Source organism: Anabas testudineus, chromosome 18, assembly GCF_900324465.2.
Source record: "Anabas testudineus chromosome 18, fAnaTes1.2, whole genome shotgun sequence".
In the NCBI taxonomy this organism is placed as follows: domain Eukaryota; kingdom Metazoa; phylum Chordata; class Actinopteri; order Anabantiformes; family Anabantidae; genus Anabas; species Anabas testudineus.
In genome coordinates, this window is record NC_046627.1 from 12,764,070 (window position 1) to 12,777,011 (window position 12,942).

At 35.7% G+C, this 12,942-nt stretch overlaps 1 protein-coding gene across 1 annotated transcript; it reads right to left on the reverse strand.

Annotated features, from left to right (window-relative positions):
* Window positions 1-812: 812 nt before the first annotated feature.
* LOC117153006 lies at window positions 813-3,905 on the reverse strand. The gene is made up of 4 exons (XM_033326540.1): window positions 3,136-3,905; window positions 2,621-2,950; window positions 1,843-2,313; window positions 813-1,799 (listed from the first exon to the last, which is right to left on the reverse strand). Exons 2-4 carry the CDS (start codon window positions 2,942-2,944, stop codon window positions 813-815), a joined length of 1,782 nt encoding a protein of 593 aa, XP_033182431.1. The 5' UTR covers window positions 2,945-2,950; window positions 3,136-3,905.
* Between the last annotated feature and the right edge of the window lie 9,037 nt (window positions 3,906-12,942).

Here is a 12,942-nt window from a genome sequence, read left to right on the forward strand (position 1 = left end):
GATTATTGTGCTAGATTAGCTATGATTATTTTTAATGTTTGTTTTAATTGGCAATAAATAAAGAATGCATAAATGTGTTCCAGAGTGACCTCAGTAACTGTGAAGTTTGAAACCACCAGGGCCCTTCCTAGATTTGTCCATCTGGGCAAATGGATCAACTGAATAAGAAGGAACAGGAACCCGACGGTCAGTCTAACAGAGCTTCAGAAGTAATCTAAGTAGATAGGAAAACCTGGCAGAAATGAAAAAAAACTCAGTAACTCTCTATCAAATAGGCTTTTGTGATAGTGACCAGAGAGAAGCCACTAAAAGGGAGATTGATTTAACAGATATATCAGACAAAATATATAATAAATAAATAAGTAATAATCCACTTTGTCGCCATGGAGTTGTAAACATGGTAGTTGCCTAAAGAAGACCAGAGTCCAGTAGACTTACTGTATGAATACTTTAATAGTGCAGGAATTATAAAAACAAATACTGAGGCAAACCGACCATGTTTGAACAAATTCAAAAAGTTTATTTATGTAGATCAAAACAAAATTCATAATAATTAATAATAAATTGTCATTTTAAAGCACTTAATCATGTAATTTAGAATTAGCAGTTATTTTTACTACTTTTACTTCTACTACATTCATAGTTCATCAGGAGCCTAATAACCACTTGAGAAAATCAATAGCAGAAACCAACCAACAACCAAACATTTCGTCCATCATGCATTAAGCAAAGCACTTGTCAATTAATGATACAGCCCAAATCATAGCTCAGTATTTTAGTTTTAAGGTTTTAGGTTTAAATTTACCTGTATTTCAGCCTTTACCTGTATCTTTATCTTTACCTTTCTTTATCTTTAACTCTCCTTTTACGTTGAGATTTTTTGTCTTCAGCTCTGCCTTCGCCTTTACTTTGAACAATCTCTTTGTCTTTGTGTCTTTACCTTTCTTTACCTTGAACTTTGCTGTTACGTTGAGATGTTTTGTCTTCAGCTCTGCCTTCACCTTTACCTTGAACAATCTCTTTGTCTTTGTGTCTTTACCTTTCTTTACCTTGAACTTTGCTGTTACGTTGAGATGTTTTGTCTTCAGCTCTGCCTTCACCTTTACTTTTAACAATCTCTTTGTCTTTGTGTCTTTACCTTTCTTTATCTTTAACTCTCCTTTTACGTTGAGATTTTTTGTCTTCAGCTCTGCCTTCGCCTTTACCTTGAACAATCTCTTTGTCTTTGTGTCTTTACCTTTCTTTACCTTGAACTTTGCTGTTACGTTGAGATGTTTTGTCTTCAGCTCTGCCTTCACCTTTACCTTGAACAATCTCTTTGTCTTTGTGTCTTTACCTTTCTTTACCTTGAACTTTGCTGTTACGTTGAGATGTTTTGTCTTCAGCTCTGCCTTCACCTTTACTTTGAACAATCTCTTTGTCTTTGTGTCTTTACCTTTCTTTATCTTTAACTCTCCTTTTACGTTGAGATTTTTTGTCTTCAGCTCTGCCTTCGCCTTTACCTTGAACAATCTCTTTGTCTTTGTGTCTTTACCTTTCTTTACCTTGAACTTTGCTGTTACGTTGAGATGTTTTGTCTTCAGCTCTGCCTTCACCTTTACTTTGAACAATCTCTTTGTCTTTGTGTCTTTACCTTTCTTTATCTTTAACTCTCCTTTTACGTTGAGATTTTTTGTCTTCAGCTCTGCCTTCGCCTTTACCTTGAACAATCTCTTTGTCTTTGTGTCTTTACCTTTCTTTACCTTGAACTTTGCTGTTACGTTGAGATGTTTTGTCTTCAGCTCTGCCTTCACCTTTACCTGAAATGAGATTTTTTGTCTTCAGCTCTGCCTTCACCTTTACCTTGAACAATCTCTTTGTCTTTATCTTTCCCTCATCTTGATCTATGTCATCTATCTTAACAATAGTTTCTTTAGGACATTTTGTTTCAGGAAATGCCTCAATATTCAGTTTTTCCTGGAGTTCTCTCAATGTCGTTGTCTGCAGACGACCATTAGCATTTTCTTCAGTGTTTTCGTTGTTGCCCCAGTGTGCACTTGCTAACCAGTTATTTTTACTTGCACTGTAACAGCAGAAAGCTGACCAGAGCACAGACGGTATATTTACCCTATGCTTAAGCATCTTGTCCTTACTGGGCTTTGCTCCAGTAACTACGTAAGCTTCAATTTTACCATTATTGTTGATGCAGTACTTTTTCAGGAACGATTTGACACTGCTCTCCATTCTTTGCCAGCTGCCACTGTTGTATCCATAATTTTTGTTATCATTCCTGATGTTATTGTTTTTTTCGGCTTCCGTCAAGTTTTCTTCAAGCTACAAAAGTTAAGAAATCAGTCAGGAGTACTGGAAATGTATATGATTTGACATTTCAATTGCAAATTTCATATTTTATGATATTTTAAATATTGTTACTCATATGATATTTTCTAGTAGATTTTTCTGTATAAAATAAAAAAAACAAAAACAAAACAATAAGTCCACGTCTTGGGAAAGCAAAGAAAAAGAGAGACACTTTTAAGACCTGACAAGACCTGGTCTCTGAATCTGAACAGTGGTTGGTATGCCTTTGGTTAAAGTTAATTATACTATTTTTTTATGATTCAAAGAAATTAAAGCGTACCTGTGGCTCTATATTCCAAGGAGGCCTCTTTCTTTCCTTCTGTCCACCTCTGTACTTGTAAGCCGAAAACACTGGGATCCCGTTCTTGGTGTCATACAGCGTCACAAACCTTCTTGTTTCGTAAGTCTGGCAGATGACTCTGTATCGTTTCTGGTCCTGGATTCTGCCAGCCTCCAGGATGCCGGTAACCTGGGGTGGAGTTTCATTAAGAAGAAAACCTTCACACTCTGACATGGACTGCACCACTTCAGTCTCTGTGGGACTGATGGACAGGAGGAGGACAGCGAGGGGCAGGAGACACCACATCTTCAAAGGGGTCATCATCAAAAACTGTCAGAGGAGAAAACAAAGAATCAGCCGATGTTACTTCCACTCTATAACTGGACCTCTTGACTAACATCCCAAAGCGTGATTTCTCTTCCAAAACTATAAACACCAATTCCCTGTTTTCAAAATTGAGTCATGTAAGCTCTACACACTTCTCATCATTCCTCTTTTGTCTCTGTGCCTCTTACCTCTTTCCTGTGTTCTCCTTCCACACTTGTTTGTGCCTTTGTCAGTTTCTGGTCTTCTCTCTCTCGGTCGCTCACTCTGGTTGGTTTTTATGTATTCTCACTGTTATCTGATTTTGGGGGGAGATAACTTTGTATTTGAATATTTACCCAACCCCACATCTCCCTCAGTGTGGGGACAAATGCACTCCATGTATAGAAATAGTCATCTAGATAGTTAAACTTTCAAATGAGGTCATTGTTTGTTGATAATAGGAACGGTACAATGACTGTAACAATTCAACTTTGCTTTTACATGTACAAAAAATTCAATAAAATTCAGTTTTATTTGTATAGCGCCAATTCACGACAGAAGTTACCTAAAGGCACTTTACAGTGCAAGGTTTAAGAGCTTACAAAGTATAATTATATATAGAGTTAACCAGTTGTGCTTGGATAATGTCCTAATAAATGAATGTTGTGTTGTGCAGGTAAAGACTCGGTTCTGTGATGCTGGTACACACTGTTTAGTCTTCTCTGTGTTGTGGAAACAAACCAACGAACCACATGATCACTTGAGTTTAATATTATAATAATGAACATAACTACACATAAATTAACATTTGAGCACAATGTGACCATCTGCTGCACAACTTAAAATCAAGATAAAAAGAAAATGGATTTCCCTATTGTCAACGATCCCCATGCTTTTGCATTTTAAGAGCCTTGTTTGCATGTAACTGGCTGCGACAAGAACAATCATATTCAATACATACAGACCTGAAAGTAATATTCTTCTCCTGTACAACTGTGTTCATCTAAATTAATAAATTATTTTATCTTGAATAGATGTTTCTCTGGTATCAACAGAATATTACAAGAGCTAAAACCAGTCAGTAATTTTTTTTAAAACTAAACTTTAAAAACCTATGTGATTGTGTTTCCTAGAAAATCTAATGTAATTCCAGTTTAGTTGCACAGGAAAGTAATTTGTATTGTTGTAAGACAGAATCACTACAGAACTTTTTAAAAGAGCCAACTGGGACCCACTTCTTCACCAGAACATCAAGGAATACATGTCACCATTGACCTACTACATTAAGACATTTTTTCGTATAAATATTTCTAATGTCTACATCTTTACTACTTTTGGCATTCTGCTGTGTACTTGTACTTTGATGCTGCCACAATGCAATTTCCCCATTGTGGGACAAATTAAGGTTTTCTTATCTTAACACCTTTGTGGAAAACGTCACCATCATCAATTTATCAGTGTTTCCCCAAACTGGAAACCCTGTTGCCTGTTATCATTTGCATAGTAGTTCTACTAGTTCAACTACTACTTATATTTCTTGTAGTACTTTCGCACTGAACTTGTTTATTTCTTTCCCAGATCCTGGAGATCAATAAATAAATCAAATAAATGTGGCTTTACAAGTAACATCTTTCTAAATATATTATTTTATTAGAATATGAGCATCTACTGTACAACTTGAAATCTACACAATGAAAAAATGGGTTTCTCTGCTAAACGTTTAATTCCCCCAGTGGGAAATTCAGGAACAATGATAATTCTAGAGAAAATTCAAAGAAGCATATATTTGCATCTAACAACCTGTCCTGATAAGAATAATCATATTCGGGACACACATGTACAGTATCTCTGTGAGTAATTGTGGGGAATTATGTAAATGAAAAGCATATCTCATTTTATCTTGAATAGCTGCTCATATGGTACATGTATGAAGACAATGGCTCAAGAACGAAAACCTGAAACTTCGTATCATTTCATTCATTAAAGACAAAACATTACAATGTTCATCCTGCTTGTTGTTTTTTGCAGTGTAGTTGTACAGGAAATTAATTTGTAGGAGACATGGTGGCTACAGAACTGCAGAACTGCTTCCAAAGTACAAACTGGAACCTATGTGTTCAGCAGGACATCAAGAAATATATTTCAACATTGCTCTACTACAATAAGACGTGTGTAGAAAATGTCACCCTCATCCATATACAGTGGCAAGAAAAAGTATGTCAACCCTTTGGAATTTCCCGGTTTTCTCCATTAATTTACCATAACGTGTTCTGAACTTTATATAAGTCAAGAATATTAACATATATGCTGTGCCTATGGTAAAACAATAATAATAAAAAAAAAAAACATATTCTTATTTTCATATTCAATTTTTCAATTCTTTCATCTCTTTATTGAGAACAACCATAAAACCTCCTTGGAATTATTAACTGGTTGATCCCCGCCTTGGCACAATAGCATCTCCTAGATGCTACTTGTAGCTGTGGGTCAGACGTGCACATCATTCAGGAGGAATTTTAACCCATTCTTCCTGCAAAACTGCTTTAGCTCTGTCATATTCTTTGGTCGTCTCATGTGTGGCTCTCTTCAAGTCTTTCTATAGCGTCTTTTGGTTTGAGGGCTGGCCTCAGACTTGGCTACTCCAAAAGTTGGATTTCATTTTTCTGAACCCGTTCTGTTATGTGTTTTCGGTCATTGTTGTATCACCCAACTTCTATGGAGTTCTAGCTGACAGACAGATATTCTCACATTTTCCTGAAGAATGTTTTGATACACTTGGGAGTCCCATTTTTATGCCAGATGTAGTGCTTTGTCTTATTTCCAAATAGTTCAATTTTAGTTCCATCAGTCCACAAAACATTTTACCAATAGTTCTGTGGAGTGTCAGTGTGCTCTTTGGCAAACTTCAGGCATGCAGAAATGTTCCTTTTAGGTAGCTGCGGCTTTCTGTGTTTGTATTTAAGGCACATTCTATTTGTTAATACTACACAACATACTAAATGAACTTAGATGGAGATTGGATAAAATTTTTTGACAAATTAATGTAGAAAACTATGAAATTCAAAAAAGTTCATGTACTCTTTCTTGCGCTTGTGTGCAATAGTAGCAACATTAAACACATCCAAGTGGTCTACAAGAAGGATCAGGATCTAGTTTACTGACAGAGACCCAGAGTGTGTGTGGCAGCATATCCATTAATTAACAGCAGAGTCCCACCATCCTCCTCCTCCAGTTTTGAAAGGACAGATGTAACCCTTCATCATCCACCACAGTGCTCAGTGTAGAAGTCCCTACTGTACTGTCTGGGTGAAGATGTTACTCTGCCCGATGAATATATAAAAGGCAGTAAGGCTTGCAAGTCCCATGCACTTTCCAGGATATAATCAGCCACTCCCTTTGCTGAGAAACTGAGCCTATCAGCTAATGGAGGTGTTCACCAACAACTTCCATTGGTCCCCTAGCTCAGTCCATTGTTTCCACCTACTTGAAATCAGCCACAATTATATCAGTGCCAAAGCAAACGGCTACACAATGGATAGTTTCTAAACTAAATGGAAGAGAAACTGTCAGAAGCTTTGAAAACAACAGAACCGAACAAGAGACCAGTTCTGCTTTGTTAAAAAGGTCAGAAATCACCCACTATGTGGACCCATAACACTCGACTAAGTTACTGAATAATGTATGTATGACTACATTTGGCGCATGACTGGACTTTCACACACTAAAATAAGAAATATGGTAAAGTTGTACTTTAGTTCTGTGTCTGGGATGAGGGTCCAGTAAGATATGAGAACTACTTTGTGACTGAAAATAAATAATTGTATCTCCACTCAGGTCACTTTGTGCTGCAGAAATCACCCAGAAAGACAGAGTCTGTTCATTTTAACTAGTATTAAACTGCTTTTGTAAATTTTGTTTTAGACATTTTTAACCTTTTTATGTAAAGGCCTCAGTGATGTTCTGTGATAACTCCTGCTGTGAAATGTGGTAGAAAACAGCGCCCTCTAACGTCAGGGGATCCTAACAGCATCAACCAGTCCATCAGTGTTTAAGTGTGAGACAGTTGCTCTGACAGTGTGAACAAAAACCGGTTACACAGGTTAAAACAAGATACCAGAAAACATCATCACCTTTAGGTACAAATTGGATACTGTATCATACAATAGTACAGTAAGTCTCTACATCCTCCTCTTCCCCCCATCTTTATCATCTAAATCTCGAGGACACACAGAGTAATTGCTCTAAGCTGCCTGTTATCATTAGCAAGCTAGTTTTATTCCACACCTATTTATTTCATTTATTAAACACCTCTTGTTTTAACTTTGCCTCATGAGAGATTATTAATTTCAAATCAATTGGATTTGGATGTCACAGCACAGAGAGCAGGAAACCAGGATATTTTCAGTATTTTTTTTTTTTACCATAAAGGGTTTTTTTGTTTAGATATATTGCAAATTGTAGCTAAATTTCCAGAAAAATGAAATGAATGCACTATTAATTTCTGTTATTGCTACAGTAAGAGTTAATTCATCAAGACGAACTGCAGGTGGCGCAAATTTTAAGGAACATAACACAGTTTCATTTTCATTTTGATTACAATACATAGCAGATGAGTAGTAGTAAAAAATCTAATTCATAAACAGTGAGTTGAAAATTGAATTATTTGTAATTTTCTCATACTATAACTTTAAAAGTTACACATTTACTCTTTGTAACTGACTGCTTGACTGTAACCATGAAAACTTGTACAGAGGGTTATCCGTTTACATTAGTTTCTCTCATGAAACTGCCATTTGTTGTAACTTAAAGTGACTCTTGTGAAATTTATCTTTGCCCTTGTTAAATAGTGCACTAGACTTTTATATTAGGGAGTCCGATATAATGCTCCAGCATGGAATTTATGCCGAGATGAGAATCAACTGCAAGGTCACAACTGCCATTTTCATGTCTTTACTTACAAACAGAACAAACTTCTCCCTCCCGTCTGTCATCTTTAATAAGAACTGTATGTGTTAGTTTCTTTGAGTATGTTTGTCAACTGCTGTGCTGATGTTTTTATGGCCCCCTTGTGCAAGACAAATTCAACTACTGCCTTGTTAAGCTTATCGATGGTCCTGAGAAGTTTTTCACATACAAAGTTTTTTTACCTACATATTTACTTATCAACTTGGTCCTTCCAACCTGACCCCAACATCCTCCGCAGTGTTCAGACTACAGCACCTGAGATTGTGCACGGGGGAGTCCAGGACTCCTGAGTTTTTTTAATAATAAAAAGAAAGAAACAAAAAAATATATAGATATGATAAAATCAGTGAAATAAACAAAAACATGGGGAAAAAGGTATAAAGGGGGATTTTAATGAAATATTTTGAGACTAGTTGTGATAAGTGAATGATAAGAGAACACATTGTCTCTAAATTGTTTAATAGGCCAAAGCAAATATGAGTCAATATTGCTCGGTGACAAAAAAAATTGTATCTCAATCTAATAAAAAATTTATGGATAGACTTGAAAAGGGCTGTTCACACTTGATCCCCACACAACCTGACAGAGCTTGAGCAGTTTTGCAGATCTGCAAGCCTAATTAAGAGATGCATCTACTAAGTACTGAATATTAATGCAAACAGTGATTCCACCTTTTGTATTTTTATATAATCAGGACTTAATTATAAATCCTGATCTAAATCTCATTTGTGGAAGGAGCTGAAACATACCATTTGGAGAAGGCATCCTTTAAACTTGAGACAGCTGGAGCAGTTTGCAGTGGGCCAAAATTTCTGTTAACAGTTACAGAACTCGCTTGATTGTAGTGATTGCTTCAAAAGGTTGTGCAACACAATATAAAGTTAAGGGGACCATCATTTTTGTCCAGGCCAGTTTCATTAGCTTTTAAAAAAAAAAAAAAAAAACCTCTGTTGAACCACAACTCAAAAGCCATGTATGATTTCCATTATTTAATTTTTAGTACATTTGTATTACTTTTGTCAGCTTCAAGTTATTTCAGTGACCTTTGTGGGTTTTTTATTCAATTTTATCCACATGCCTATTTGTTATCTTCTGGGTCTTACTAATTTATTTGACAGTTGCTTTCCAGTTTTTGAGTTTTTTTTTATTTTCTTAGTTTTTGTTTTTCACTGATGTTTTACAGTTAGAATGATGATACTACTACTACTACTACTACTACTACTACTAATAATAATAATAATAATTAACAAAACTTTTGATCATGTTTTTGTGTGAAACATCTGTATTGCATTTTAAAAACTACTACATCTAACTTTTGTGCTCATCGGGTTAAAGATGGTGAAATGTTTTTACATACATCAATGTTTTTACATACCCCAGCGCACTCTGTCACCACGACGATGAAGCAGGGTTTGGCTGAGCAGTAGTGGTTGTCATGGATACTGTGTGTGATTGGCACCCCATCGTAGCTGTGCTCCTTCGTGGCTGGTTTTCCAAATACGTGTGGAGGAAGAGGAACGCCACGACATCTGGACGGGAAAGACCAGGTTTAAAGATTTTTAAAACTTTGTTCAACACCAATAAAATAATAATGAAAATATTCTATTTAAAACACTTTAATTTGAACTTACAGGTGGAAAACATGACTCGTAGAGAAGTGGAAAATCTGAGAGTCAGACTAACATAATCTCATAATAGTGTTGTGGAAATTGAGCAGCTGCATTATCTGGTCTAATCAAAATTGTAATCAGTCATTATTGGCTTTCATAATCTGATCTAAAGATCAAAACAATTGACTAAACAACATAACGTAATTTTGGTATGCATAAAAAGGTGCAATATCGGTAAGTGGTCTTTTGGACTTAATCAGATTAAATCCACATCTTGGGGAAGCAAAGAGAGAAAAAGACACTTAAGGTCTGACAAAACCTAAACTGTGTGTTGGTCTCTGAATCCGAACAGTGGTGGTTATGCCTTTGGTTAAAGTTAAACACGCTATTTTTTATGATTCAAAGAAATTAAAGCGTACCTGTCGCTCTATTTTCAAAGGGGGCCTCAGTCTTCCTCCTGTCTGTCCTCCTCTGTACTTATAAGCAGAAAACACTGGGATCCAGTTCTTGGTGTCATACAGCGTCACAAACCTTCTTGTGTCATTATAAGTCTGGCAGATGACTCTGTATTGGTTCTGGTCCTGGATTCTGCCAGCCTCCAGGATGCCTTTAACCTGCGGTGGAGATTATTAAGAAGAACACCTTCACACTTTGCCAACTCTTTCACCACATCAGTCTCTGTGGGAGTGATGGACAGGAGGAGGAGGACAGCGTGGGGCAGGAGACACCACATCTTCAGAGGAGTCATCATCAAACACTGTCAGAGGAGAAAACAAAGAATGAGCAGATGTTACTTCCACTCTGTAACTGGGCCTTTTGACTAACATCCCAAAACATGATGCCAAAACACAGATTTCTCTTCCAAAACTATAAACACCAATTCCCTGTTTTCAAAATCGAGTCACGAAAAAAAAAAAAAAAAAAAAAGCTCTACACACTTCTCGTGATTCCTCTTTTGTCTCTGTGCCTCTTACCTCTTTCCTGTGTTCTCCTTCCACACTTGTTTGTGCCTTTGTCAGTTTCTGGTCTTCTCTCTCTCTGTCACTCACTCTGGTTGGTTTTTATGTATTCTCACTGTTATCTGATTTTGGGGGGAGATAACTTTGTATTTGAATATTTACCCAACCCCACATCTCCCTCAGTGTGGGGACAAATGCACTCCATGTATAGAAATAGTCATCTAGATAGTTAAACTTTCAAATGAGGTCATTGTTTGTTGATAATAGGAACAGTGCAATGACTGTAACAATTCAACGTTGCTTTTTCATGTACAAGAATTCAATTCAATCCTGTTTTATTTGTGTAGCGCCAATTCACGACAGAAGTTACCTAAAGGCACTTTACAGTGCAAGGTTTAAGAGCTTACAAAGTATAATTATACAAAAAATTAAATAGAAAACCCGACAATCCCATTTGAGCAAACTTTGGGTAACAGTGGAGAGGAAAAACTCCCTTTAGGGGAAGAAACCTTCAGCAGAACTACACTCATAATGGGCAGCCATCTGCCTCGACCAAGAAAAGGACATGTAAGAAAATACATTTCCATTGTAAGTGAATGTTGTTTAATAAATATAATGACCAAAATCATCAGGAGTTGAAAACCAAATGAGCTGGTGCTGGTGCTGGTAAAGACTCGGTTCTGTGATGCTGGAACACACTGTTTAGTCTTCTCTTCACTTGAGTTTAATGTTATAATAGTGAACATAACTACACATAAATGAACATGTGAGCACAATGTGACCATCTGCTGCACAACTTAAAATCAAGATAAACAGAAACTGGATTTCCCTACTACACATGTTCATGTATAACTAATGAGAATTTAAATAGGGACTTGTCAATGATTGGCACACTTTTACATTTCAACATCCTTGTTTGCATGTAACTGGCTGTGATAAGAACAATCATATTCAGTACATACAGAGCTGGGAATTTTTCTTCTCCTGCACAACTGGGTTAATGTAAATGATCTTATTTTATGTTGAATAGATGACTCTCTGGTATGAACAGAATATTACAAGAACTAAAACCTAAAATGTCATGTCAGTAAATTCATTACAAACTAAACTTTAAAGATCAAAAACCTTTGTTATTGTGTTTACTAGAAAATCTAATGTAATTCCAGTTTAGTTGCACAGGAAAGTAATTTGTATGATACAGGATCAGTACAGAGCTATTTCCAAAGAGCAAACTAGAACATCAAGGAATACATGTCACCATTGATCTACTACATTAAGACATTTTTTCATATAAATATTTTTAATGTTGTATTTATCTTACATCTTTACTACTCTTGACACTCAGCTGTGTACTTGTACTTTGCTGTTGCAAAAATGCAATTTCCCCAAGGTTTTTTTTTGTCTTAACACCTATGTGGAAAACATCCCCCTCATCAAAATATCATGTGTTTCACCAAACATACTAGTTGGACTAGTTCTACTACTACTTATATTTCTAGTAGTACTTCTGCACTGGTACTTTCCTGGATCCTGGAGATCAATAAATAAATCAAATAAATGTGGAGTAAAACTGTAAAATTGTAACTTTCAATGATTAATGATAATAATAGTGATAAAGTTTGTCTACATTGTATTAAATGTATGAATAAGTTCAGCTTGCAGCTTCAACCTTTTGACCTAAAGTTTGTGGACACCCTAATGTTATGGTATGATTAGTGCATTTGTCATAAAATGTCATCTGGTTGTCATCTAAGTCAAAAGTTCTTAGTTCTTTAATGAGAGTTAATTTGACAGACAAAAAAACTCACACATTTAGAGTTTTGAAATCAGTGACTTTCAGCATAAAGAAAATCTCTTTATGAAGCATTCAAAGTGATATCTTCATAAATGTAGTCTTTTATTGGAATATGAGCATCTACTGTACATCAAATAGGTTTCTGTGCTACACGTTTGATTCCCCCAGTGGAAAATTCAGGTGTTATAGTTGCATAGAGATTAGCAACATGCACAACAGAACAATGATAAAACTAGGGAAAATTCAAAGAAGGATGTGTTTGCATTTAACAACCTGTCCTGATAAGAATGATCCTATTCACGACACACATGTACAATATATCTGTGGGGAATTGTGTTCTCTCTACAACTGGCCTTATGTAAATGAAAAGCATATCTCATTTTATAAAATATATGTTCATTTGGTACATGTATAAACATACAGCCAACGAAAACCCGAAACTTTGTATCAGTTTATTCATTAAAAAAACTAAACTTTATTCATCAAATTTTATCCTGCTAGTTGTTTTTTCTTCAAAATCATTTATAATTGCGATGTAGTTGCACAGTAATTTATAGGCAACATGGTGGCTACAGACTATTCAATCAACTTTCTGTTATAAAAAATCAGTTTTATTTAAGATTTTTGAAATTTCTCTTACACATAGTATAAAAACTTGATTTCACACATTAAAACAACTGTTGAAAC

What these genes read in the sequence shown, in the direction of transcription:
- LOC117153006 (XM_033326540.1), bottom strand. Translation starts at nt 2,944, where the DNA reads ATGATGACCCCTTTGAAGATGTGGTGTCTCCTGCCCCTCGCTGTCCTC. An exon ending in CTTGGAATATAGAGCCACAG is followed by an intron (nt 2,314 to 2,620) that starts GTACGCTTTAAT and finishes TAACTTTTGTAG; the next exon opens with CTTGAAGAAAACTTGACGGA. An exon ending in AGACAAAGAGATTGTTCAAG is followed by an intron (nt 1,800 to 1,842) that starts GTAAAGGTGAAG and finishes ATCTCATTTCAG; the next exon opens with GTAAAGGTGAAGGCAGAGCT.